The sequence below is a fragment of the Electrophorus electricus genome, chromosome 19, assembly GCF_041902795.1.
Source record: "Electrophorus electricus isolate QZ-2024a chromosome 19, ASM4190279v1, whole genome shotgun sequence".
NCBI classification, from domain to species: domain Eukaryota; kingdom Metazoa; phylum Chordata; class Actinopteri; order Gymnotiformes; family Gymnotidae; genus Electrophorus; species Electrophorus electricus.
The window spans coordinates 688,479-713,988 of record NC_137515.1 but is presented as its reverse complement, the minus strand read 5'-3'; the positions used below and the strand labels follow the sequence as shown (position 1 = coordinate 713,988).

General features: G+C 40.0%; 2 protein-coding genes across 5 annotated transcripts; both read right to left on the bottom strand.

Annotated features, from left to right (window-relative positions):
- Positions 1–6: 6 nt before the first annotated feature.
- vps37bb (VPS37B subunit of ESCRT-I b) lies at positions 7–4,663 on the bottom strand. Its single transcript, XM_027020782.3, has 4 exons — positions 4,496–4,663; positions 2,527–2,698; positions 1,872–1,954; positions 7–1,759 (listed from the first exon to the last, which is right to left on the bottom strand). The coding sequence occupies exons 1-4, from the start codon at positions 4,607–4,609 to the stop codon at positions 1,349–1,351; spliced, it is 780 nt and encodes a 259-aa protein (XP_026876583.2). The 5' UTR covers positions 4,610–4,663; the 3' UTR covers positions 7–1,348.
- Positions 4,664–8,080: 3,417 nt separating this feature from the next.
- slc4a5b (solute carrier family 4 member 5b) lies at positions 8,081–24,049 on the bottom strand. Of its 4 annotated transcripts, none has more exons than XR_014118554.1 (22): positions 23,617–24,049; positions 21,867–22,002; positions 21,356–21,516; positions 21,058–21,213; positions 20,510–20,565; positions 16,964–17,121; positions 16,735–16,822; positions 16,133–16,287; positions 15,793–15,924; positions 15,195–15,369; positions 14,167–14,300; positions 13,673–13,944; positions 13,344–13,408; positions 12,889–13,080; positions 12,487–12,600; positions 11,729–11,890; positions 11,332–11,510; positions 11,187–11,203; positions 10,097–10,165; positions 9,833–10,006; positions 9,361–9,525; positions 8,081–8,912 (listed from the first exon to the last, which is right to left on the bottom strand). XR_014118554.1 is itself a non-coding variant. In XM_081701814.1 (22 exons), exons 1-22 carry the CDS (start codon positions 23,726–23,728, stop codon positions 8,832–8,834), a joined length of 3,009 nt encoding a protein of 1,002 aa, XP_081557940.1. In that variant the 5' UTR covers positions 23,729–24,049; the 3' UTR covers positions 8,081–8,831. The 4 variants fall into 4 exon arrangements, 2 of the variants coding, with proteins under 2 accessions (XP_081557940.1, XP_081557941.1); XR_014118555.1 differs by having other exon boundaries at positions 9,833–9,898; XM_081701814.1 differs by having other exon boundaries at positions 11,131–11,203.
- Between the last annotated feature and the right edge of the window lie 1,461 nt (positions 24,050–25,510).

Sequence of the window (25,510 nt, the reverse complement as noted above, 5' to 3'; positions counted from 1 at the left end):
CTGAAATACTGCTGAAAAGTTAGTGTTTTATTTTTCTTTTAATAAAAAAACAAAACAAAGGTGCCTTAAGGACTCAGCACTAAGAAAACAATTACAACATACTTTACACATGGAGTTCTAGGTTGTGTACAAGGGCACAAAGAAATTATACCATGCGTTACACTGAAAATTTTTAGCAGTAGCTTTTGCAGTGAGATAGATCTCAATAAAGCTCTCTAGGGGGGGAAAAAGGGAGGGGAGGGGGGGTGACCACTGCAAGGCACACTTGAGATATGGCTGTTCTTTGAATCTAACAGGGCTTCACTTGTCTTCATTAATTCACACTAGGCAAAGCTATACACGTTTCACATCCCATTCCAACATGACAATATTTTTTTACCATCAGAGTTTCTGCAAATGTTTTAAGATCTGCCTTTATGTAGTATGTGGTACAGTAAATGTCTAAGGGAACACCTTTTGGCAAGACTCCATTGCTTGTACATGCACCTTGTGTTCTATATTTGCAGCTGGCTTGAGAAGTTTAAAAAGTCTGCATAGCAGAAATGTCATTTTACAACATTACAGGTCATAATTCTTAAGGTTTAGCAAGAACAGTATTTCATAGGTATTGTCAATTTTCCAAAATAAATAGCACAACCAACTTGGTTCTGATTGAAATATTCAACGTTTCTATATTATATTTAAAAGAGATCTGACTGAAGTAATTAGATCACTGGAACAGTAATTGGATAATTGTAATATGTCAAGTTTTCAGTGTTGTATATACTACATTCAAAACTAGTTTGACATTTTGCTACTCAACTATTGGAGCAAAAGGGGAAATATCTTTGGTTGCTGGTCAGTTCCATCCAGTAATCCAAAATGTTCAAATGAAACCTGTTTTCCTTGCACACAAAAAATAATATAATCTCAATCTGAATATGATCCAGTATAACATATTTCAAAACTTCAGCATTATACGTTTTCTGCCATTTATACGAGAAATCTCACTTCACATGTGATTTCAATGAGCAAAAGTGCTTCTCAAATTTTAGCTGGTCAGTATCTCGAAAAAAAGCATGCATCTGATGGAGTTTTTGTTTTGATTTTTGGCTGTCTACAGTTAAAAATGAGAATTATTTTAGATTTCTATTAAGACTAGGAATATTGAATCTACTGCAGTTCACCACTGAAACCCCTCACACTAACTGTAGCTGTCAGTAAATAAGCATGGTTCATAGTAAACCATTCATCATCACTAAGGGTAAGATACCCAAAGCTGTATGATCAAAGTGCTTTTGGAGAAAACAGGAAAATGCCCAGTTTATACATTCCCACCAAAGGAAAGAAACACTTAAAGAGGATTACATCATTGCATGATGAAGCCTGTCCTTTGGGGCAGACCACTGGGCCCCTGGGAGAGTGCTGGTGTATACTGCTGTAGATGTGGGCTTGGCACTGATGGCACCATAGAAGGAATAGTGACAGAAGGGTAGAGAGCTGGTGGGTATGGTAAAGCTGGCTGCTGCCCTGCTGGATAGGTTGGTGGAGGTCTTGTAGGAACTAGGGACCCATTGGCCTGGTTGCAGAGGGGCACAGGGGAGTTGTGCTGCACAGGCTCATTAGAAGAAACCTGCAGCATCTGGAAGTGTTTGAGCACCATCTCCCGTAGTTTGTCAATCTTCACACGCCGCAAATGAGCCAGCTTTCTCTTGTTCTGGTACGCATCAACGAACGAATCCAGAGACAAATCTCCGTCGAGGAAAGAATCGGCCATGTTCTAAAATGACCAGAGGAGAATTTGAGGCAAGCCATCATGATGGCAAGACAAGTTGCACATTTCATATATGTTTTGATTGTCTCTCATTTTACTCAGATTAAACTGACATTACCTCAGTTTCCTCTTCAATCTTTGCTCCTTCAGCTTGCAGTAAGGCCAACAGTGTGTCCAGTGAACTTTTCCCTGAACTGTGATCTTTGTAAGAAAAAGAAATTGACATCCTGAGCCAACACACAGCCATATCCACCAAATATCTCATACTCCTGCACATCTGAAGTTTTGGCATGCTGAAAATTACACTGGAAATTACACTGGAGCTAATTTTGCTTATACACCAGAATACTACATATGTTTTGGTTCAAACCATGAAAATGATACAGAAGTTAACTAAGTGGGCTGCATCAACTGCATTGTTGAAGTTTAGTCTGATTTCATGAGCATGCTTTTTAAAATTTGGTATCACAATTACAAAACATTGTTTAAAAAAAGCATATGAAAATCAGGATGTACAGATGACAGTCAAACCTGAATTTGCATTTTAGACTTTCTTGAAAATGACACACATTTGAAAGGTTTAGGTATAACTTACAATATTACATTATAAACATCAGTATTGATAATATGTGCAGCTTTGTTTTGCAGACATGGTTTGGAATAATTATTTTATATTTTGCAGTATGAAACTAACTAAACCAGATCCCAGCTGTAGATAATATAATGATTAGCAACAGAGCAGATAAAAGTAGACCCAGGTGAAACGAGCTCACCTAGAGTGGATTTGCGAAGCTGGTAAGTCTCATAGAGTTCCTGTAAACAACAGTAGCGTTTGGTTAATTGCATCTTCTGTTGGTCCAGGCCAGGCTGCAGGCTAAGGTTCTGCTCTGCTAGGCTGCGGTTACTGGCAAGGGTCATCTCTTTAGTCTGCTGCACCTCCTGCATCTAAAGGTAGAATGAGAACAGTGATCAGGAAAGCCTATAGTTGTATCAAGCAAATGTATTACAACATACAAAGGGTTATACAATATCAATAACTGGTTCGTCTTTGACACCTTTTGTGATAAATGTTTAGTTTCCATCACAGCCAAAGAGTCATTACTGCATCATGGACTTTTTAGATTTGACTCTAGATTTAACAAATCTAGTCTAATCCATGAGCAAGGCCAATAACACCCAAGACCAGTTCTAGAGATGTACTGCTCTGCAGAGTTTAGTTCCAACACACTTGATTCTAAGTATTATAGAAGGACTGGATTAACTGTATTAGGCATGTTAGGATTAGACTGAAACTCTGCAGACCCTGGTCCTGTAGGACCAGGCCAGGGCACCACTGGTTTGGTTTAAAAACACACCTGCTCCAGTTCAACAAGGTTTTCCACTGACATCAGAATATTAACTTGCATCATGTTTGTTAGAACTAAACCTTAAAACAATAGCAGTAGATCTTCAGGACCAGAGTTAGACATGCCTGACTAAGACAGTTGTATGACATAACAGCTCTTCATCTCAGATCAGGGGTCTTTACCTCCAGATCTGGGACATCACTGTCCTGCACAGTTTAATGTTTCCCCAGACACCTGATCCAGATTATGAAGTGCTTGGTACCTGCCTGATTATTTGGATCACATGTGGGGTAATGAATATCTGAAACAGTATAGTGGTTCATTATGACTGGAGTGTACATCTAAAATATCCTTAAAAAGAAGTGTACTAACAATTACTGCTTTAATGGCGATGCACTTTGAAATAATCTTCCAGAGACATCTTGTTTATTCATTCAAATCATAATTCAAATCCTGCTATTTTTCTCCCTTATGTTATCTGATGTCCATCGTTTTTGTTTTCTGTTAAACTGTAGGTGGACATGCTACTGTCCCCCCCATTATCTGTGCTTTGTGTGTCTTATGTTAAATTACGTTGCGATTACGCTTTCTGAGAAAGCCGCTTTATTAAAACCAGCCCTGAAAAAAAGCTATATAAATTACAACGAATAAAACGTTTATGTCTAGGAATTAAGTCATGCAATAGTTATGAGCTATGAAAGGCTACAAAGTCCTCTAGCAATCTCAGTTTGAGTATGTGCTCATATAAGGAAATGTGAAATGGAATGACTAATAGCATAACGTTTCTCACAAAGGGAACGTTGACTTACAGTAGCCAGCTATCAGCCTCCACAGATATGCATCCTTATCCCTTACATGAGGCTCACAAATGCACAATTAAAGGGGCCATTTTATTCCACAAGCAATTATACGCTTTGGCTTTATTACATACATGACTAGCGTGGCAAAACTAACAATAGAAGGCTGTCTTAAGTCTAATACTTCCTCAGTGACCAGAACATTTTTAATAAATGACAAACATAACCGTGCCGTATTGAGCGCTTAAGTCCTGTAGCGTTAGCGTTATCAAGATAACACAATACTGTTAAAGAATAAATATCTCGCTGCCTTTTAAAGACAGACAACAAAGAAAGCAGTTCTTGCATAGCCTCAAAACAACCAAGCTAGCTAGTTATTCTTATCTTCGTGCAAATCAACACTTGAGAAAGCAGATGCTTGAACGCGAAGGTTAATAGAGACTACAGCAGCCTAGCCGAGTCTGCCTAAAACGACAAGATAGGTTAGCTTAGCTAGGTTAGCTTAGCTAGGTTAACAAAAGGAGAGCTTTTTCGATAGTTTAGTAAAGACAATTCTGCTTTGCTAGGCTGACCCGTTCGCTTTGTGGACTAACGCTTACCTCATCCATCTCTTTGACAATCGTACTGAGCTTTTCATCATCCTCAAGCAACTCGTTAAGCTGTGTCACAGAATAAGAGCTGAATTTGTTCGTGATAACAAATAAGTCTCCCATCGCTGTTTATTATTCCTGTCACTATCCCCTACTGTCCTATCAGCCGGAAGTCAGCATTTCTGGTCAAATCAGCGCGTGAACAGTGCTGACGTAATCAGATTGACAGCGGCGGTGACACGCGCATCTCCGCCCTCGCGCTGCAGAACCGTCTCTCTCTCTCCGGTACACACACACCCACAAACACTGCAGACATCACGTTAGGGGGCGTGCTTTTTAAAGGCATAATTAATAGAGGTTTCCGTGAAGCTTATAGTATTTGTTATATATATTTTTTTCAACTGAGGCCGTAGGAAGCAAGCTACGGTTTTATTTGCTTTTGGACGCTGCAGACTGTGGCTGCTATATTTGATCCATACGCGTACGTCAGGCGCCACGCTTCACACTATGCGTGAGGTGCTGTACGCTAGGACTGTTCAGAAGCCCGGTTCTCCATATTATTGTGCATAACACATCTATCTGGTGATGGGTCTATCCGCCGAGTGAGCTATGCATAAGGAGTGACACCCCGGAACGGTTCGTTCCATGGATTAGTTTTATATTTTTAAAATAGCTTTATTTTTTGCATGCATCGACGTGTCTTTACAAGTTCACTTCATATTCATATATACAAACTCATGTGTAGACATATCAAGCAGTATCTACTGGACTAGCAAAAAGATTTTGCTTGTAATTACACAGCGGTTAAATATAATGCATGTTAAACATAAAATGTAATTTTAGGTCAATCTGTAGCCTATACTTTTTTTTTTTTAATTCTTACATCTAAATGTATTTAAAGGACAAATACAGAAATACAATCATGTAAAAAGAAACAAAATAAAACAACCAAAAACAGGATTTAGAATATTTAGATTATATAGTTTAAGTGGCTGAATATTATGGTATGTATTAAATGTCCTTATAGAGAATGCTAAATTAAAAACTTGTGGATGTCTGTGCCATTCAGCAGCTATGCAGTTAAAGTGCGCTGTCCAATGACCATATGGTTCAGCATTTCAGTGTATATGTCTGGTTAAAGTGTGGTCTCAGTGCTCATGTCAGTGTCATGGTTACCATGTGGGTAAATTCCCTCCTGTTCAGTTATCTCTGAAAGCTGAGTGGTGGACATCCTGAAGGACTGGAGTATGAAATGGAGAAGGTGGGAATTAAATCTTCACACCCACACAATTGCACAAGATTACAAGATTTCTTTGTGAAGCATCAAGTGTGTCGAAAAAAATGGACAATAAAAAGAGAACAACATCACCACACTGGTGATTATTTGGGGAACAGATTAAAACACAGCATGAAAAGATGAATCACTGTGATCTTTAAGAAGAGGAAATCTGCAGTTGTGGAAACCCTGAATTTCTTTCTTTATTGGCTGGTTGGTTCATTGAATGTTGTCACCAGATGAACAAGTTGCAATAAATAACTGCCATTTATCATTTATGTATTATTTGCCTTGACCATGGTAACAAATAAGTTGGCCATACTCAGTGAGCAATGAGGCAAAGCCCTTCTATCATCATCATTTGGTAAATGGTGGCACAGATAACATGTACTGACGCTCTGATAATGAATCCACGTTTAGCAGCTGGTGAATCAGATGAGTTGCAGGGTTTACAGCCATGGAATGGAGAGAAGAGCCAAGCTATCATGTGACTTGTGTGAAATACTGGGCATTAGGTCTGCATTGTCAAAAAAGGGAACATGCAAATGACACTACAGCTGTCCAGTTTTGGGGGTAGATTTATAATGGTGGATATATTCAGTCATTGTGTACACTTCTACTGCATGCAATTGGTGCAGTCAATCAAAGGACGTTACAAGAAATATGGGTTTCTATGGTCAGGACATGATTGTACCACTTAAATACACAGTGTGGATAGAAATATGTGGGAAGTATGACACCCATCATGGGAAATTCTCAGTGTCAGCATTGGTATTATACTGCAAGGTAAACTAGCCAAAACAGGAGATGTAGTCAGTAAAGACAGAGGGTCCAATGGCATGGAAGGAAAAATGACAGTTAATAATGTTAAACGGGTGAGACATTACTCACAACCTTAGACAGTACATTTGAAATGAATTTCATAGATCACACAGAATAAAAGCTACCTGGCAACATACTAATACAGAGAATCTTCCAGAAATAGTGAGTGAGACAGAGACAAAAATGTCCCAAGTGGATGAGTAATAACAGGCTTCTTATATGAAACAAAGAATGCATTGCATTTGTGTGCAGAGCAACCAAAGCTGAGGGTGCTGTCTAAGTTATTTTAGAGAAACTTTGTACAGCCAAACTGAACACAATCAGGTATCACTTCACATGTACAAACAGCATTCTGTTCTCAACAAAGTCAAAGGATCCATTTGTGTTGGAGTATCTAATTTTGTTTCTAGTAAATATGGTTTTACACAAAATCATACTGGTAAATAAAAAGGATCTTCATTTCTTAAAGCTGAAAGCAACACTATTTGAGCACTTTTCAAGGTTCATTATAATATCACCTCAGGATACGTAGGCAAGCATAAGGAAACTGAGGCATAAGAATTACAATTAAAAGAATGAGGCATAAAATTCAGTCTGCAGCATAGGAATTATGTAGCTGCATGTCTTTTTGAACATCTAACACACCACATCACATGTGCAGTCTTTAGTCAAACTGAGATTCATCTCATTAAATACTTCATATCATTGCATTTAATCACTAGACACCCCTTGTTCTTACTCTGTATGAACGTGCCTATATATTTCAGCCCAATACACTGGTATCATTGAGTAGTACCAGATCTCTGCCTCATGATGTTCATTTCGAAACATCAGCTTCTTACTTACAAACCTCCATGTAGTCACAAAACTAGTGTTTATTTAATCCAACATTATTGTACTTTTACAATAACTTTTACATTGTTATTGGTCTGAAGTACTATTACAATAATTGAGTAATTACACTAATAACCTTCTGAATTTTCTGAACCTGTGCCTGCATTTTTAAATGTAATCCAACCAGCATGCAATTGCAATTCTACAAAATAGCCTATACTGCAGACATGCAATGAAAGCAAAATGTTTAATGTATGAAAAAGAGAGACATCCTAATTTAACTGCTCCTACTTCCTATTAGTGTCCTGACCAGGACACGTCCAGTCTTCTGACCATGATCAGAAAACATTTAAAAAATGGATGAAAGATGTGAGCCATATCTTATTTTAAAAAGCATTTACACTGGGTGTTTAGTTTGAGTTGCTCCACATTCAGGGTTCACGGCAGAGCAATATAAACACAAAAACTCCTGTAGCGTCCTGTCACATCACGCCACTATAAGGAAGAGTCCACACCTAGTCATGACTATAACACCCCCCACAGAGAGCACACACACACGCTGACAAATATAGTATGGATAATAGTATCTGCCAAATGCTGTAAATGTAAAAAATGTGTTCAATTAACACCTATGTTATTTAGGTAAGAACATGACAAAAATAAACAATTTAGAGATTCCATATATTTAATTTGCTGCATAAACACCAGGTGGGATCATCAGCTCACTGTATGGAATGTTCACTTGATGTTCACATCCAGAATCTGAAGACTGAGTCTAAATCAAGGGGTGTGCAGAGGGAATAAGGGTGATTCTTCTCTATATCCACACACACGCATGCACGCACACGCGTACACACACGTACACACATAAAAGGGCCAGGACAAAGATAAATGGAGAAAGAACACAGAGATGAGACACATATGTCAGTAGTTACAGAACAAAGCTATAGTAGCATTAGAGTATACATTTCCAAGTAACTGATGTCAAAAATCACCACCAACAAAAAAATGCGGTATTAATTGTTATTGCGTAAAGTTAGACTGAGGAACAACAAAAACAACAATGCTATCTGGCCACTTTCTACTCATATTCAAATGATCACATTACTGTACATTTGAGTCTTATTTAGTTATTAGCAAAAGGCTTGATTCTATTTGTTTAAACATCCATTGTGGCTACATAAGTAAGAAACATGCTTCATTTTTATAGCAAATATGCTAAATTTGTCACTAAAACAAACAAATCAAAAATTAATTTTCAAGCACCATCACTCTCCAAAGTCACCAGTTTGAATAATCTCCCACTTTGATGTTAAGCCTCAGATGTATGCTGTAACCGGGTGCACGTGGTTGTGTATGATAATGACAGTGGAAGGAGCTCACAGTTATATGCAGGGAGATGTGTTAGTGAGGTCAGGGGAGGACGACGGATGGTAGATCCAGTGGTTCCATGGGGATCTTCACTGAGCAGGAACTCTTTCTGGGACATTTCGACTGGCAGAGACACAGAACCCACACATGGTCACCACAAAGGAACATTTAGTAGCTCCCCTATGTACATTACACACAAAGCAACTGCAAGACAACCAGCAAACAGGAAAGGGAACCCAGCCAGACAAGCCCCTCTAGAGTAAATACATGAGACTGGGAAGCCCCAGAGAAAAGCACAAAACAGTGGGTTGGATCAGACAGATGTGACAAACAGAGCTTTTAGTAAATGTTATATATTCAGCAAAACTGCAGGACAAAAGCAGAAAAGTTATTGTATTAATAAATATATAATAAACTAATAGTACTATATATTAATATATGAATAATATACTAATACTGTATATCAATGTATATAAATATATTAATAATCAATAGCAAAACACAGACCAATTAAGATTGTGTCAAAGAGGGTGAGGGTGTTATTGTGCTTAGGAGACGCGTGCCTGCACACCTCTTCATCATCGTCACAGTCTCTGCCCTTGGTTTTCTTTTTCTCCCTCTTCTCATCTTCCTTCTTTTTCTTGTCTTTCTCGGGGAGGATATCGTCCAGCCAGGCCAGGTCACGCTGGGAGAAGACCAGGTCAAGAATCTTCCTGACCACCATCAGTCCAAGAATCTGCAAACCGGATGTAGCCACAACTCATTAAGGGTTCAAGTCTCTGAAAATGCAAAATATCATCTGCCAATATCCTCAGCTTTGAAAAAAATACACTAGTTTGATTCAAGAACATTGTGAAGTTTAAAAGTTAAGCCCTTGCAATACATTTTCAGTATTTGGCAGGTGCTATCAACCAGAGCAACATTCATACATTTATGAGCATGCATGTATTCCCTCAGAATCAAACGCACAACCTTGTTGTTACTAGCACCTTACACGTTCTTGCTCTACCAGGTGAGCCACTGCAGTACAGCTAAGCTCTTACCATGACTGGGAAGATTATAGCTGCCACAGTAGACTTGAGGGTCCAGAGCACAACCAGACAGGTAATCTGTACAAGAGTGAAGAGATACACACGGCGCAGGGGAACATGGCGGAGAAAAACAAAGTCTGGCTGGTGCTTGGCTGGCATCAGGAATAGCTTGATCCTCTCCCAGAACTACACAATATGAGTGAGATTGAATATTTATTAAGACTGAGGTGAGATATGAACAAAAATGTGTGTGTGTGTATGTGTGTGTGTTTGTACCTGAATGCCACTGAGAGAGGATACTCCCATATACAGGAACACCCCATAGAGTACAGGCATGGGAATGTACTGGAAAACATCAGCAAACTGGTTAATAATATAACATTATGAAGCAAGAGGCATCAAGGGCTGTTTAATAAAATCTGATGAAAGAATTCTGATCTAAGAACAATTCAAGAAAGAAATGTAGGTTTACATAATGGAAAAGTTATTATTTATCCCCATGCTTGTCTATGGCTCATCAACAGTCCAAGTTTAAAAAATCAATATGTGGGATTTGAGCACTCATTTAATTCAAAATATAAAATTGGAAATGCGGAAAAAAGGCTTTTGAAAATGGCTTTTCTTTAGCGGGGCTTACACTTTTGCTTGGAAGCATTTTCAAAACACTTCTGTGATGAAATGTGCAGAAGTGCTTTCAGACAAATTTACTTCCTTCAGAAAGGTCTTTTCAAATGCAGGGAAGGTTTAACAGCCTGAAGGTCAAAGAAGGTCAAAGCCTCCATTGACCAACCTCCCCTGTCAGGTGACAAAAGTCTTAGAATTCAGACTGAACGAGGAGACAGAATAGAAATTATTCTAAGTAATTAGCACATATGACAAAATATGTTGGAAGAAAAGTCCTGAGCCTTTCATGGATGTATAATAGTTATCTTGAAATTAGCTCAGACAGTTTGAAAGGATTAAGTATTTGGTAGGTATTGCTCATGCAAGGCTTCTGGTAAACCAGATGCAAAATCCAATAGACATTTAGTTGACACTTTCATCTAAAGCGACTTACAATTATGACTGAGTACAACATGAGCAATTGATGGTTAAGGGCTCAGGGATCCAACAGGAGCAACTTGGCAGTGGTGGAACTTGAACCAGCAACCTCCCAAGTCAAGTACCTTAACCACTGAGCTACCACTGCCCACTGCACAATAGACCAGATGCAAAATCCCATGCAATGGTCATTTATGTACTTATGTAAATACTACAAAAGTCATACCTGACACACCTCTGAATGTTAAAATCTCAGTCCCAAGTCTCACCTGCAGTATGGGAGCGAGGAAAATTGAGACCCCAGTAAGTACAAAAACCAAGATACCTGTCAACCTCTGCTCCCTGTGAAAGACAAGAGAAAAGGTGTGGCCAACAAGACACAGAAACTATTGTTTCTCAAGAAGCCACAAAGAAATATCCAGCCAATTATATGTGATAAATGCTTTCAGATTATTGTAAAGCTCGCTCACCGTACACCGAGGAACTGTGGCTGTTCCCCTGGGGCACTGCTCTCACTCTCCATCTTAAGAGAATCGATGTGAGCAATGGAGATGACGGTGGCTGCCACGTACCAAGGCAGGCCCAGGAAAGAGCAGGCAGCCATGAGGAGCCCCACCCAGAACAGGTCCAAATGGTACCCACAGCCTTTCTGCACAAGTCCAGCATGTAAAAGAAAAATCGGATACAAAATACAAATGGGGAACACAACAAAATCTATAGTTTTAGTCTCTATCATGTAAATACAAAAGTAGAAAAACATTTAGTTTCAGGTCACTTTTTGTCTACAAATACAGCATGCATTCTCTAATGATGTATTATATTTATTTAAGGAAAACCAAAAGACTCTCCTCTAATTTACTTCTGTACCTTGAGTTTGTTCTCCTTACGGTTGATGATGACAGCCGTGATCTGTTGATCCATGAAGATGAGGATTGTAACCAAAAGAGCTGGCACAAAGCTGGCCAAGTAAATCCACCAGGGGCTCTTCCCAAAGGGCAGGACCACCCAGCTGCGGTCTGGCCGGGTGGGCTACAGACAGAGAGATGGAACAAATGAGTAAATAAAAGAAATCACTTATAATTTTAGTCCAGGACTATTTTTAATTAGTAGCCAGTAATATGGTCTTTATATGTTCGTAACAAATCAAACCAGTGTATTATAATGTCAGTGGAAATGTCAGGGACATAATCAGTGTATAAGCTGAGTTAACCATGCTCATACCTTAACCTATGAGGGCACAAGAAGCTTTGGTGTATCAAGCCCCGTTAACATATCAAGACCAACAAATGCCATGATTGATGTGAAGATGGTAATCACTCATGAGTTTCCGAAGCTACACATTTGCAAAGAAATACACAAACATGTCTACATATAAAGGGAGACATGTAGGCAGATATATATATGTACAGGAAGACAAAGAAAAAAGAGGACTGAAGGCCTGGTGTTAGAGGCAAGACAATGACATGCAGAACTCACAACACTGCTGTAGACAGCTGTGGTAGTCCACGGTCGATTATGCAAAAGACTTAGATTTCAAGTTAATTCTGAAACAGGTAAGTAGTATAAATGTGAAGAAAAGGTCTGTCTGAGAACACGATTATGACAGAGTAGGAGAGTCGGGCAACCTTGATCTCACTGGGGACATGCAGTTTGGGAGTGTCCAGGGAAACCAGGAAATCCAGGCCACAGAAGACCAGGATGGAAATGATAATGGAAAAATCTGCGATGAAGGTCCGAAACTGAGGGATATGGAGGTAGATGGGAAGATGGGAACAGGGATCAAAACTGGCAAAACTAAACACATGCATAAATATAAAATGTAGGAAAAGGGACCGCCTCGTGCCTGTCCTGTCAACCTTACTGTTTTATGTTTAAACAAACAGGATACATATAATAATAAAAACAGCAATAAAAAGCCCAACATATAACAATAATAATTATTATTATCATTAATATTATATAACAAAAAAAATCCCAGCTCAGTCATCACAGAAAGCAATCCTAGACCAAAACAAATCTAGTCTGACCTTGGTGGGGAAGTATTGGCTGGATTTGAATTTCTTGAGTGAAATGGTCATGGTATATGTTCCAAAGAACAGGATGAAGGACATGAGAGCCAGGTCAGCAATGTAGTTGCAGGACTTGCCCACCAGGGCGCCGCCATACTTCAGACAGTCCTTCTTACTCAGTTGGCTCCAATCCATACCTGTGGCATTGTACTGAGCAGGGTTGAGGTTAAATACATATACAAAGGAAGAGAGTCAAATACAGGAAGGTAAAAAGGAAAAAGGAGGCAATGTAACTATATGAACATTAAAAAATCTAAAAATATTTATAAGAAATCATTCCTAAGAAAATGACTTTGAATTAATTTCCCTTTATTTAAAATAAGTTTGATATCTTTCCTTTACAACTGCAGCAGCTCAGCACTGCTCCAGTAATAAAGAAAAATTCCATGGACAGTTTTCCTGTCTGCTCTTACCAAGGAGTAAGCAGTCAGGTTGTCTCGGACTACTAAAGATGAAGAATTGAGAACCACTGAAGTCACTATTACAAAAAAAGGAAGGATACAGAATATTAAGAACATAACATGTGAGTTAGGGCATTTTCAGGACTATTTAGAGAAACTCTGTGGCATTTAGTGACACTTAGGATCAGGCAGCAACTGAACTGAGTGCGTGAAACAACACCAAATACAAGACAGATGATGACCAATAGGCAAGATGACCAATCTCTAAAATGGATCATGTCCCCTTGTCCTCTCCAAAAAGTCTGTGAAATGTAACCAAGACATTTGCGCTTTAGGCCCACCTTGGCCTGGGCCCCGGCATTCACACTTGTAGGCTGTGATGGAGTCAGGCGTGAAGTACGTGTTAATAGGGTAGTTCTGGAAGGCTCCCACCATCTTCTTGATGGCGTCAAAGATGAAGATGAATGAGATAAGGCTGGAGAAGCCTTCCTCTGTGAAGCGCGTCATGTACTTAATCACGTAGCTAGCATCTGAGGACACCAGGACCAGACACTGAAGGCAGGAGTGCAGGCCAATCCATAGACGCAGCTCCAAGTAGTCGATGTCATTGTTTCTGAGAGTCAATGCAGCCAAGACAACTGAGTTCAGCAGGAGATCCATGAACCCATGACATTACAAACTGATATTCACCAAGAGATGAACCGATGAACATAGTACATGTAAACACTTTGTGAAAGTCAAATATTTTTCATTTTTCAACTAAAATTCAAATTGGCTTTCTTACACTGAACAAATTCTAAACCAACACTTAAGGCCAACACTTTTTTGCACTCACTTGCAAAACTCAAAGAGTAGCTTTTCAAACACCAGTATAGGCCCTGTGGAGCTTAGGATGATAAGGGGTTGACCTCCAAGCAAACAGAAGACTGTTCCTGCCAGAGCCGTTCCCAGGAAGCTCTCCATCACACCCTAGAGGACCCAAAAGGAACGTCTGAATCAAGATACTCCAAGCGCCAGCCTCCCTGTGCTTTAAAAGAAGCTCCAGACTAGGTTCACTTATGTTTTCCTTTATGATTTCTTTTCACTTATTATCTCAGAATAATCTGCAAGTCTTGTCTTGTGCATGACTGACTGAACATGGAGAGGGAGGTTGCGTGCACTGCACCCATAATGTGTAGAGAATGGACAATTTTTTTCAAACCACTACTAACAGAAGCACAGCTTAAGATGTATGGAGGAACGCACTAAATGCTCAGTCCTACCCTCATACATACAGAACCATAAACCCTGGCACTGCTGTGTCGGGAGAGGGAAGTTTGTCCCTAAGGACCTTTCCCACAACACTTTACTTATAAAACAATGATTAAGATATTCTGGCATTGGCCATGGACTTGGGGCAGTGGGCTAGTCAGGAGAAGTGGAGAGGGACTCGATGAGGATGTGTTTCTTTCACATGAACTGTTGTAAAAATAAACATTATTGATCAAAATGCACGATACCTAATGTAATATATCAGATAGAAGCATATTTTGCAAATGTGAGTCAGATCTCTGAGGGGGGAGCGCTGATGGTGCCCCTACCCATAAATCATGCACCTCTCTGAAAATTTATTGAGTTAGAATTCATGTTTAAAATGTTGCTGTTGACAGACAGATTGTGTGAATGTCTTGATGTTTACCTGATCCTTTTTTCTTTTAGTTTAAGTGGTGTTTAGAATTGTATCTGTAATATCTACCCATTTCCAAGTCTTCTTCACTGACACTACAATATGTTAAATGGCTTCATTACTAGCGACGTGTGGTGCACATCTGAGAATATAAGGTGAGCCTGAGCTTCTTACGGCAATGTACTAAAGAATGTTACTTGGTAGTTGTCAGTAGCGTCTCCTAGGAGGCCCCCAAAAGTAATGGCGTTCGTGACACAACCCAGGTAGATGAACAGCACAGCCGAGATGCACTGGGCATGGAAGCCCTCATAGAAGTCACTCAGCAGCCAAGGGAGTTTCCGTTTGACATCAAGGCAAAGACCACCACAGAATCTACGTCAAATACAAAAAGACCATCATAGAATCTACATCACATACACAAAGACCACCACAGAATCTACATCACATACACAAACACCACCACAGAATCTGTCACATACACAAACACCATCACAGAATCTGTCACATACACAAAGACCATCACAAAATCTGTCACATACACAGAGACCACCACAGAATCTGTCACATACACAAAACAAAGACCACCACAGAAGCTACAACACATACACAAAAACCACCACAGAATCTACGACATATACACAAAACAAAGACCACCACAGAATGTATGTCACATACACAATGTCGAACCAAAGGTTGTAAACAGCACCACAGATGTGCAATCATTGCAGTCTACCAACCCCTTCCCCATGCAAATGCATAAAGAGGCAGAGAATGTGATCAGGCTTTATGGCCTACCTCCCAGTGAAGGTCAGTTCTTCTCCCAGCTTGTGAGAGGGAGGCATTTCTTCATCATTAGCAGCTGCTAATCCTACTCCTCCTGCACTTCTGTTTGCCTGACCTGACTCATTTAATGTAAAAAATGACTTCCTGCAAAGAGAGAGAGAGAGAGAGAGAGAGAGAGAGAGAGAGAGAGAGAGAGAGAGAGAGAGAGAGAGAGAGAGAGAAAGTAAGTTTGCTAGCCAAAGCCAGAGTATTGTCATTAATGCATATTGTCCAGATGGCATTATGACCACTGATCATGGTCCACATGGTCCACATGGTCCACATGGTCCATACATGGTCCTCACACTCATACCTCATCTCTGCTGAAGGCACTTTCTTTGGGGGTTCAATCCGGATCTTTGGGTCCCACTCTCCTGGTGGAAGTACTGTCACCTCATTCAGAAACTCATCAATTCCTGCAATCAAGTCCTCACAACCTCTGGCCTTATATGCCACACTACTGAAGAGCTGGACAAACCAGGAGGCAGAGACTTCATTACAAGAAAATGTATTTTTGGGCTGTCTGTGATTCATGTATTACATGCCATCTCTCATATTTTTGCACATTTAAAAAAAAAGATCATTCTATTTATTATAAGACCATAATTCAGCATGAACATTATGCAAATAAGATGTATTAAATATATCACTGTAATTTATTCCAGTGTTTCCATTTTTTTTCTTATTCATAACTAGTTTACAATATAAAAGTTGTAATCTTTCCTAGAGTCACAATGTAGGAGAAGTTTGAGGAACAGTAATAGAAGACTGTGTATCCACAACACCTTTAATCTCATCTGACTGTTTAAACCACTTTTAATCTCATGTGCATCTCACATGGTTTAAAACACCTTTAATCTCATGTGCCTCTCACTGTTTAGATCTGAGGAAAATAATACGTCTGCTGATGCTTACATCATCAACCATGAGAGTGGCAATGGAGCGGCCAATCTCACTGTAGGACTTGGCTTTCCCAGGAGGACCAAGCAACACAAACAGAAACCTAGTTAAAGAACAACAGTACAGAGACAACACAAAGTGCTGAAACGTACAGTACTGAGACAACACAAAGTGCTGAAAGATGCAGTACTCAGGACTGGAGCACAGCCACATAAAGATGTGGAGGCTGCACTGAGCTTGTTACCTGCTTGGCATGGGAACTTCAGTCAGGCCACCTAACGTAGTTGCTTGAGCAAGTCGGACGAAGGCCACAAAGGGCTTTTCCAGGAAGTCCACCTCTCCAATCAGCACATTAGACGCCTCTGCATCTCTGGGGAGTTTCTTCATGAACTTGTTCTTGAGCTGGTGAGCAACATTACAGTGGATTTAGAAGTAAGATCAGGTAGTTTGTAATCTGAATTGCACACTAAGTACACCAGTGAAGCACAGCGTTGGCATTATGACCACTGAGGGTTAGTTTAGGTATACACACATACGCATACAAGCACACAAACTGACAGCCTAATCAGAACACCCTGTTATTGTCTCCAGAGGGCACGTGGCTGTGGTATGGTTAGTGCTTAGTCGCCTCTTAAGATCCTAATGTTGGTTTCAGAGTTAGTTCACTTTCTGCCTGGAATAAACAAGCACCCTTCTCACGTTCTTCTATTGTTCTTCTCATGTTCTTCTCATGTTCTGGCCTTAACTTGCTTCCTTTTGTGGCTATTTGCTACCATGTCAATGTTCAGGCTCATGTAAGGGGACAAAGTAGGATGAACACAGGATAAATTGAAATGCTACAGGTGTACTGTCACGGAATGCTCCTCCAACCCCCCCGGTTTACGTGGTATGGCCTGCCGTGTGCAGGGGAATTTACGTTTGTTGCCATGCCCACCATGATGGCACGCACCTGCACAGGGTTAATGTTGGGTGTGTGTCTGTTTATTTAAACCCCTGTCAGTGTGGGCCTCATGGTTGGTCATTGTTAGTGTCTGTTTAGAATGGTAGTGTCAATGACTGTGTAGCCCCTGTTAGTGTAATCCAGCGTTTGTATCATTTTATGTTGTCATTGTTACTGTTTATACTGTTTGTGTATTCCTGTCCATTAGTGTTGTTATGTGTGAGTGTCACAAGTGTCATGTTTTATGTTTTTATGTTTTATTTCATTAAATGTTGCATAGTTTGTGCTTCCTGCTCAGCGCCTGGTGGCACTCGGGCTGTTACATATACTAAAAAAATTATTTAAGACCACTGTAAGATTACAGTCCTACAATAGTTTTTGGGAAGGGGGTTGGCACTTGGTGTCCAACTAGGACACTAGTCATACAGAGCCCTCTATACCAGTCAAATCATTTGTCCTTTATCAACACGTAGTATGGAAGATTACATTAATATGAAAATAAGGTCAATGTGACCATTCTAGTTGTGAACGTATTATGGAATAGTACTCTTTGTGTTCCGACCTACCACGTTAGATCTGGGACAGATAATAGAGGTTTTAATTAGTTAAATGTTTCCAGTTGCTGGGACTCAGCAGAAAGCTGTGAATGTGGATTCTTTGATCCTTTTCTCAGACCTTTGGATTCAATACAAATAAATCAGCCTGGAGACATAATGTCTGTCTATGAAAGAACAGCAAGTAATGTGGATTCTTAATGAAAATAAAGAATGAACATCAAATACTACATTTGGGAAATTATGTCATTTCTAATACAAAGAAATCACTGATGGACTTGAAACTTAGCAATGACTATGTTGGCTGGGAAAAGCAACTTTCATAAGAGAATAGCAACTTCTTGTAATTTTGAAGAGAAACCTTTAGCAAAAATATACTGGAAGTGTAGGAACTATGTGATATTTTCAAAATGATCACCTGTCCAAGAATACAAATCAATAAAACTGCACAAATTAGTGTTTCACTTTTTACAACTATAAAAGAAATGATAGAAATGTAAAATAGAAGGAAAGGAAACATTCCTTATGAATTGAAAGTTCAGGACCAGGCATGGTCTTAATATAGTACTAAATATTCCTATTTCCAAGTCTCTTAACCTGCTTCTCAAGCAGAACTAAATCTAAATTAGTGCAAATATGGAGAAATGGGATTTTTCAAGCTTACATATATGACCGTACCGACGCTGATTTGAAGAATTCTACAGTAGGCTACACTTGTTAGGTTAGCTTTAACTCAATGGTTTGTTTTCGCTTCCTAAATTGCTTCGACTCGAAGAGACTGTTCAAGTAAAACAGCTTTAAAAAAAGTTTGGTGGCAAAAATGTAATGGTTAATGGTGAGAACTGAGCTTAGATGAGCTTTAGCTTTATATCAGGACTGACCAATTTACAAGGAGAGGGAAAAAAGTCTGGTGAGGTACATGTAGACATTAACACATCACCATGAGATCAACAATCACCTAATCAGAAAGCAATCGTGGATTTAAGATCCTTGGAACTTTATAGAAAATAAGATAATTACACATTTCAATCTAGTAAGTCAATGCTGTGAGGACATTTTAATTTCATTGATCCCTATTTTGATTTCACATATTAATTTAGTCACAGTGTTAGCAAGTTCATATTGATTACTTTATATCTTAGCTGCATAAACATTTATCAAGAACTGCTAACCCTACTACATGACTAATATAGATTGATATAAGAATTAAGACAATATAAATAAAGGACTATGTAAGCTGTTTGCTTTGTTGTGTGTTCTTTAAAGTTGTAAGGTACATATGGCCCTTGTGTTCGTGGAACAACTTTGTAACACTTATCAACAACAGACTGGCTTTGTCTGCCTGTCTAAGGAAAAGCAGAACTACAGAGTAGTGGCGTCAGTTTCTGGTTATAAGAGGAGGCTTGTCATGTGTATGTAGCAGAGAAGTGCTGTCTGCCGTCTAGCAGCTCGGCGGCCCAAACCCACAACATTAAATAAATAACCTTTGCTCAGTGGAGTGCACTGTATATCCTTCCTAAAATGGGGAATCTGTGATTTTGGGAATTGTTTCTCCAACATTTCATTCTTAGATGAATTGTTGTTCGAACAAAAATGGCCCAAAATATCTTTGATTAGGACACAGTGCCACAGTTGCGAGCTCTGAGGAGATGTAGCTGATAAAAATTCTGGAGGGGGACTGTGATCAGGCCGAGAGGGAGTGGAAAGACCAAAGTGAGCACTGTGTGTCCTCCTCAGGGCCAGAAACCCATTAAAGTGTGCTGAGGCTCATACTGGGAGGTGACCAGCGCTACTTTAAACTCCACGCTGAGCAGCGTAGCCATCTGCTTACCACAAACTCCCCCTCTCCCTGCCCAGACTTTACGAGTCATTTACTTTCTTACTTTGTTTTATTTCAAATTATTTATTTATGGGTACAATCATCTAAGAAATTAAACAAAGGAAAATAAAATAAGAATAAGCACCCCTGCTTTAGTGTTGACGTACTGTCTGTATGACTTGTACGGATATTGGAAAAGACCCTGCAGGTCCCTGTCCTCTTGCTCCCTTAACCCGGAACGTTCCACCTCATGCATGTCCTCGGCTGTAATGAACTCCCGCAAGGGCCATATTCACAGCCCCATGAATGTCCAAATTACCACAAACTCTCCAGCTCATACCAACCAAGGCCAGATGAATCAGTGACTGGTACATCGCTTGCTAATTCTCTCCTGATTAACACCCACTTCATCAGCACAGACACACAGCAGACACAAAGATGTCTGCCCTTTCTTTTGTTCCTAGATGCAACCCATACCTGCTCAGTGGTCGGAGTGACTGAGATGTCATCCATACTACGACTCTGATCATGATCTGAAATACAAATAATGCAAACATCATTCCTGATTGTGGCAGCATAAGGTGAATTCTCAGTCCAAGAGAACAAGCCTAATAATCACAATATATCATATGACTCAAATTTTGCTTTATCAGTAAAGTCATTATATCTCAAACAGGCAAGCAAACTGTGTATTATAAACACATTATTTGAAAGGCAGCCAGATAATGTAAGACAAAACAACCACAAGAGAGGAGAGGAGGGGAAGACAGAGTAAGAGACAAATACAGAGAGAGCCAGAATGTGGGATAGACCAGTAGGAATGGGAATGCCAGGGAGGGAGAAAATGAGATGAGATCATTAATCAAAAAGAAATAATTTAACAAATGAATGGGAAGAAGGTTTGAGTGTGCATGAGAATATTACTTTTATCATTGGTTAATTATCTGTTTTTGTCTGATTTTCTGTGAAGTTGGACAGAGCTGGTATAGCGACTCTCCCACACCCACAACATGTCCAAGCGAGACCTTTGTTTGAGGGGCTGGGTTTTCCAATGTCAGCCAGTGAGCGATGGATGGACTTTTTGGTGTGGTGTCGATGCTTCCTCAGCAGGACAAAAGTGATCTTTTCTTTGAGTTGTGGAGCAATCAGACCATCCTGGACCTGCTTCTCCACTATTTCATCTGGATGAGAGAGAGAGACACAGAGGCACACTGATGATATGAAAGAAAAACAAACATAGGATCATTGGAGTTGTCTTTCCTCTAATCGCCACACTGTCCAGAGGCTGGTCATCCTTTTTTGCTGGATATTAAAAAAACCCACCGACTATCTGAGGCAGCGAGTGAGCCTCCAGGCCCAGCACAACACTGCTAGTCTGCAAACAGGTCCGTAGCTCAAACAGACTGTGCAGTGAGAGTGTGGAAACATGGGGCTTGCTCCACCTCTCTCCACCCTGCTCCACCTTCTCCTCAAACTTCACCCACCTGAGGGGACAGAAAAACTCAACAGCATGATTGTGTGTGATGTTATTTGAAGAAGGGGATAACGCTGACCAATACAGCAGTAAAAAACAGAACTGAAATGAAGAAAAAAACATTTATTCTCTCATATTCCTTAACTGCACCATGGGAAAAACATCACTCTGTCCTGTTCAGCTCACAATTGCACTGGTTTGTAATATAATAGACATCTTAAATAACGAATAACACGCCATTAAATTTGGGACATTTTAAGAGTTTATAACAAGCATAACTGTGTTAATATGATGTATGATGTATGTGTTTCTAAATGTGTGTGTATAAACAGGTATGAATGTGTACTGGGTGTGTGTTACCTGGCAGATTCTTTCCACTCCAGTTCACCACCTTCATGTTGCAGTCTGTCCATTTGAGTGAAGAGCGTCGGTGTGGGGCCATCTTCATCTGGAAGGATGCAGCTCAGTCTCTCAGGAGACTGAGCAGCCGGAGAGACTGGTGCACATACACACACACACACACAAACACATGCACGTACGTGCACACACAAGCACACACACACACACACACACAAACACACACATGCACACACAAGCACGCACAAGCACGCACAAGCACGCACACACATGCAAACACACGCGCACACACACACACACACACACACACACACACACACACAGAAATACACACACATGAATCACAGGGTTTAATACAAATCAGCACCAAGTGATTACATATTCAATACAAAACTCCTGAGGGAACATGGCCAGAGTATTAGCACGTATTAGCAAGCTGTAAAGTGCTACCTATCAAAAATATCAAACAAGTATTTTCTGTATTTCCGTTTTATTCTTTTATATTCATTCAGAATAACCATCTTTTTTTGCTACATCTGTGAGTTCCTGATAGGAAATGCCAGACTACAGAAATTACAGTGCTTCTGATAATGACAACAATAATTCCAACATATTACAGCGATTTCAGCAGTGTACAGTGTAACTGCTAAACCAAACGTAAGCTTGTCATGAGCTGAAAGCTCATAGTTGCCAATAAATTAGACCTTGGTGTATACAAACCACAAACCAACCCAGGGTGCCTTTGACAGGGTGACACACTATATGAAAAACTAACATGAATAGATTTTAATGTATGATTTTATGTATCTTTATTTATTGGTTTGTTTGTTTGTTTATTTACTAAAATCATGTCATTATATCTCCTTCTTTTCTCATGCTTAACTGCTTAACTAAAGTTGGATCTATTCTATATGAGCACCAGTCAGAGCGGTAAATACTCATTATTAATATTGACTAAAAGAATAAAAAATGACACCAACTTCATGTAGAAAATCCATTTCCACGGTAACGTCTGCTGACCCTGGATTGGCCACAGCACACTGGGTGAGTGTAAGTCTGGAACTCCTGCACCAAGGCCTCAAGGGATTATTAATGTGTGGGTGTTTTCCTCTAGGCACAGACTGCTAGTAATCCTACTGATCCCATGGCATAAGCACAGAAGTGCTTGCCTGTGGTATGCCACTTTCAGCCTTTAATACTACGGCTTAATGTACACTCGTGCTTTTCAGCCATCAAAAAACATATTTCTTTGTTTTTCACCTTGGGTTGTTTAAAGGGGGCAGTAAATGAAAATTTACTATGTTCCATTAAGAAATATGGTTACATGTTCACAACAAACGTTTAGTTGTTTGCCTTTCAAGCAAGAGGATGAAATGAAATGATTCAGCACTTCAGATATATGGTTGACTGAGATTGTTGAAAATACTCCAAACACACTGCAGTTGAGTTCGTAGCAGTGCTTTCTGGATCTGTAAGGTACCTTACATTAACAACTATGACTTGGCTAATACACCCATTTACATTATGACTTTATAGACTGAACAGTATGGAATAATTAATTACATTAATGCTACCACTAAAAAATTAGCATTGTGCAAACAGAAAAGTGTTTAAAAGTCTAAAAAGAAGAGAAGCAGATGCCATCCTGACTTTGAGTGCAGCACTGTGCATGTGTTTGAAAGGAAAAACGTATGAGGGTAAGAAGAAGCCTATGAAGAATAGAAGGTCTGAAGGTGAAGGTCCATGAGTTTACCTTTGTAGATGCTTGGTAGAAGAGTGCAGGAGTCCAGAGTTGAGGAGAAGGGAGGAACAGAGTCAAGAACTCTGCATGACACAGCTGCTGAGTCAGAACTTCCCTGATCCATCCTTCAGTTACTTCACAAATGAGCAACAATGTGATCAGGAATATTTCAGGACTATTTGGCACAAACGGCCCAGTCACAGGTCTCTTGCTCTGTGCTCCTTTGTCCTTCTTTATTATTCCTTTAGGAACTTTCTATTTTTCCCACTTCCTGTTCTTTTTTCATTTATCAATCTAGACTGCATCATTTTGGTCATTTCTTGCTGATCATGTTGTGCTGTCTTGCCGTCTATGCTCTTTTCAAACCCTGCCGTAGCAAAACTAACATGCAGAGACCAAAGTGCCTTATGCATGAACGACGTAACAAGAGCTCTCCTTCTCCTTCTCCTTCTCCACCTCCTGTGAGCCCTCCTCTTCTCATTGCTGGCCACTCTGCCCTACTTTTATGCTGCAGTCTGTACCTATAACCCAAACCCTACATCTAGTTACAGATTTTGAGGGGTAATTTTCTGTCTGAATAACCCTCTTTATACACCAAACCCATCTTGGGTGTTTGCTGCCAAAAAGTGCTATGTTTTGGTCTCAACTGAGTTTGTGTACTAGGTACTCTAGGTACTATGAGAGCAGAAGCTGTCTTTAGGTATTCTTAAGGTATAGGTATAATTCTTTAGGAATGGGAAGTGGTGTTTGTATTTCCAGAGACTTACTGACCTCTTGGTGCAAATAACCTCTATAATTCCCTGATCATGACTTGTCAAGATGTTTTTATTCCTCTCAGACTATCTTCACTATTCATGGGTCCAAGGTACACCTGCACCCTGACCTTAGCACCTTTGATCGTGGTAGGATAGTTTAAGCCCAAGCCTAACCTTGCCTGTTCTATGATCTTCCACAGCGCTGTCATCCTTGACTGTTCATGCATAACTGTTTCATGTGTGTACCAAGCATGGCATTAAAATAATATACTAGAGAAAAACAGGAGAATAATGGAAACAAACCCAGGCAATCCACACCTAAATTCAGCACTGGTGTGCAGAATGTCATCTCTGAACACAGCACTTATTGGAATTTGTCTTGATTGGGTTACGACAACCAAAGACCACTTTAGGACCTTTCGGTGAGAAACAAGAAAACATTTCTCCAGTGGGGCAAGGTGGAGCAAAACTGGACCATTGAGGATTATAAAATATTGGCTAGTTCAGCAAATCCAGGTTTCTTTTGTGCCATGTTGATGGAAGGATCAGGATTTACTGCAAGCAACATGAGCCCCTGGAGCCAGAGAGCGATGATGTGTTTAATATGTTTCTGGCACACAACAGGGCCCCTGCTATCCACTTACAGCAAATCTGAGCATGATTGCTAACCAAGTTCATCCCTCCATGGCAGTAGTTCACTAGAAGAACACATCTGATGATAGCAAGCACGTTGAAACTTATGGTCACTGAATGGTTCCAGGAGTATGACAGCAAGTATCTAGATCTCACCCCTAATGTCTTTGGCATGAAGTGCACCATCTCCATGCCCTGCACTGTAGAGCTCACCATCTCATCTCCTGTTCTGGACCCCGGCTCCTAGCCTGGCTCTGTCACTGGCCCCATTTGTCACCTCACCCTTCAGGAGCCATGCTCATGGCTATGCTTCTGTCATGGTTTCCCACGGTGCTAGCGCCATGTGGATGTATTTGTTTCTATTTTATTTTTGTATTATTTTTATTTTTGTATCCACACTATCCTGTGTTCTGTTCTTCCAGCCCTTCATTATTCACACCAATTTTGAATTTCCTCAAAATTATCCAGTACATATACCTCTATATATACACTTCTTGTCTTCATGTGGGTGTTTGTTG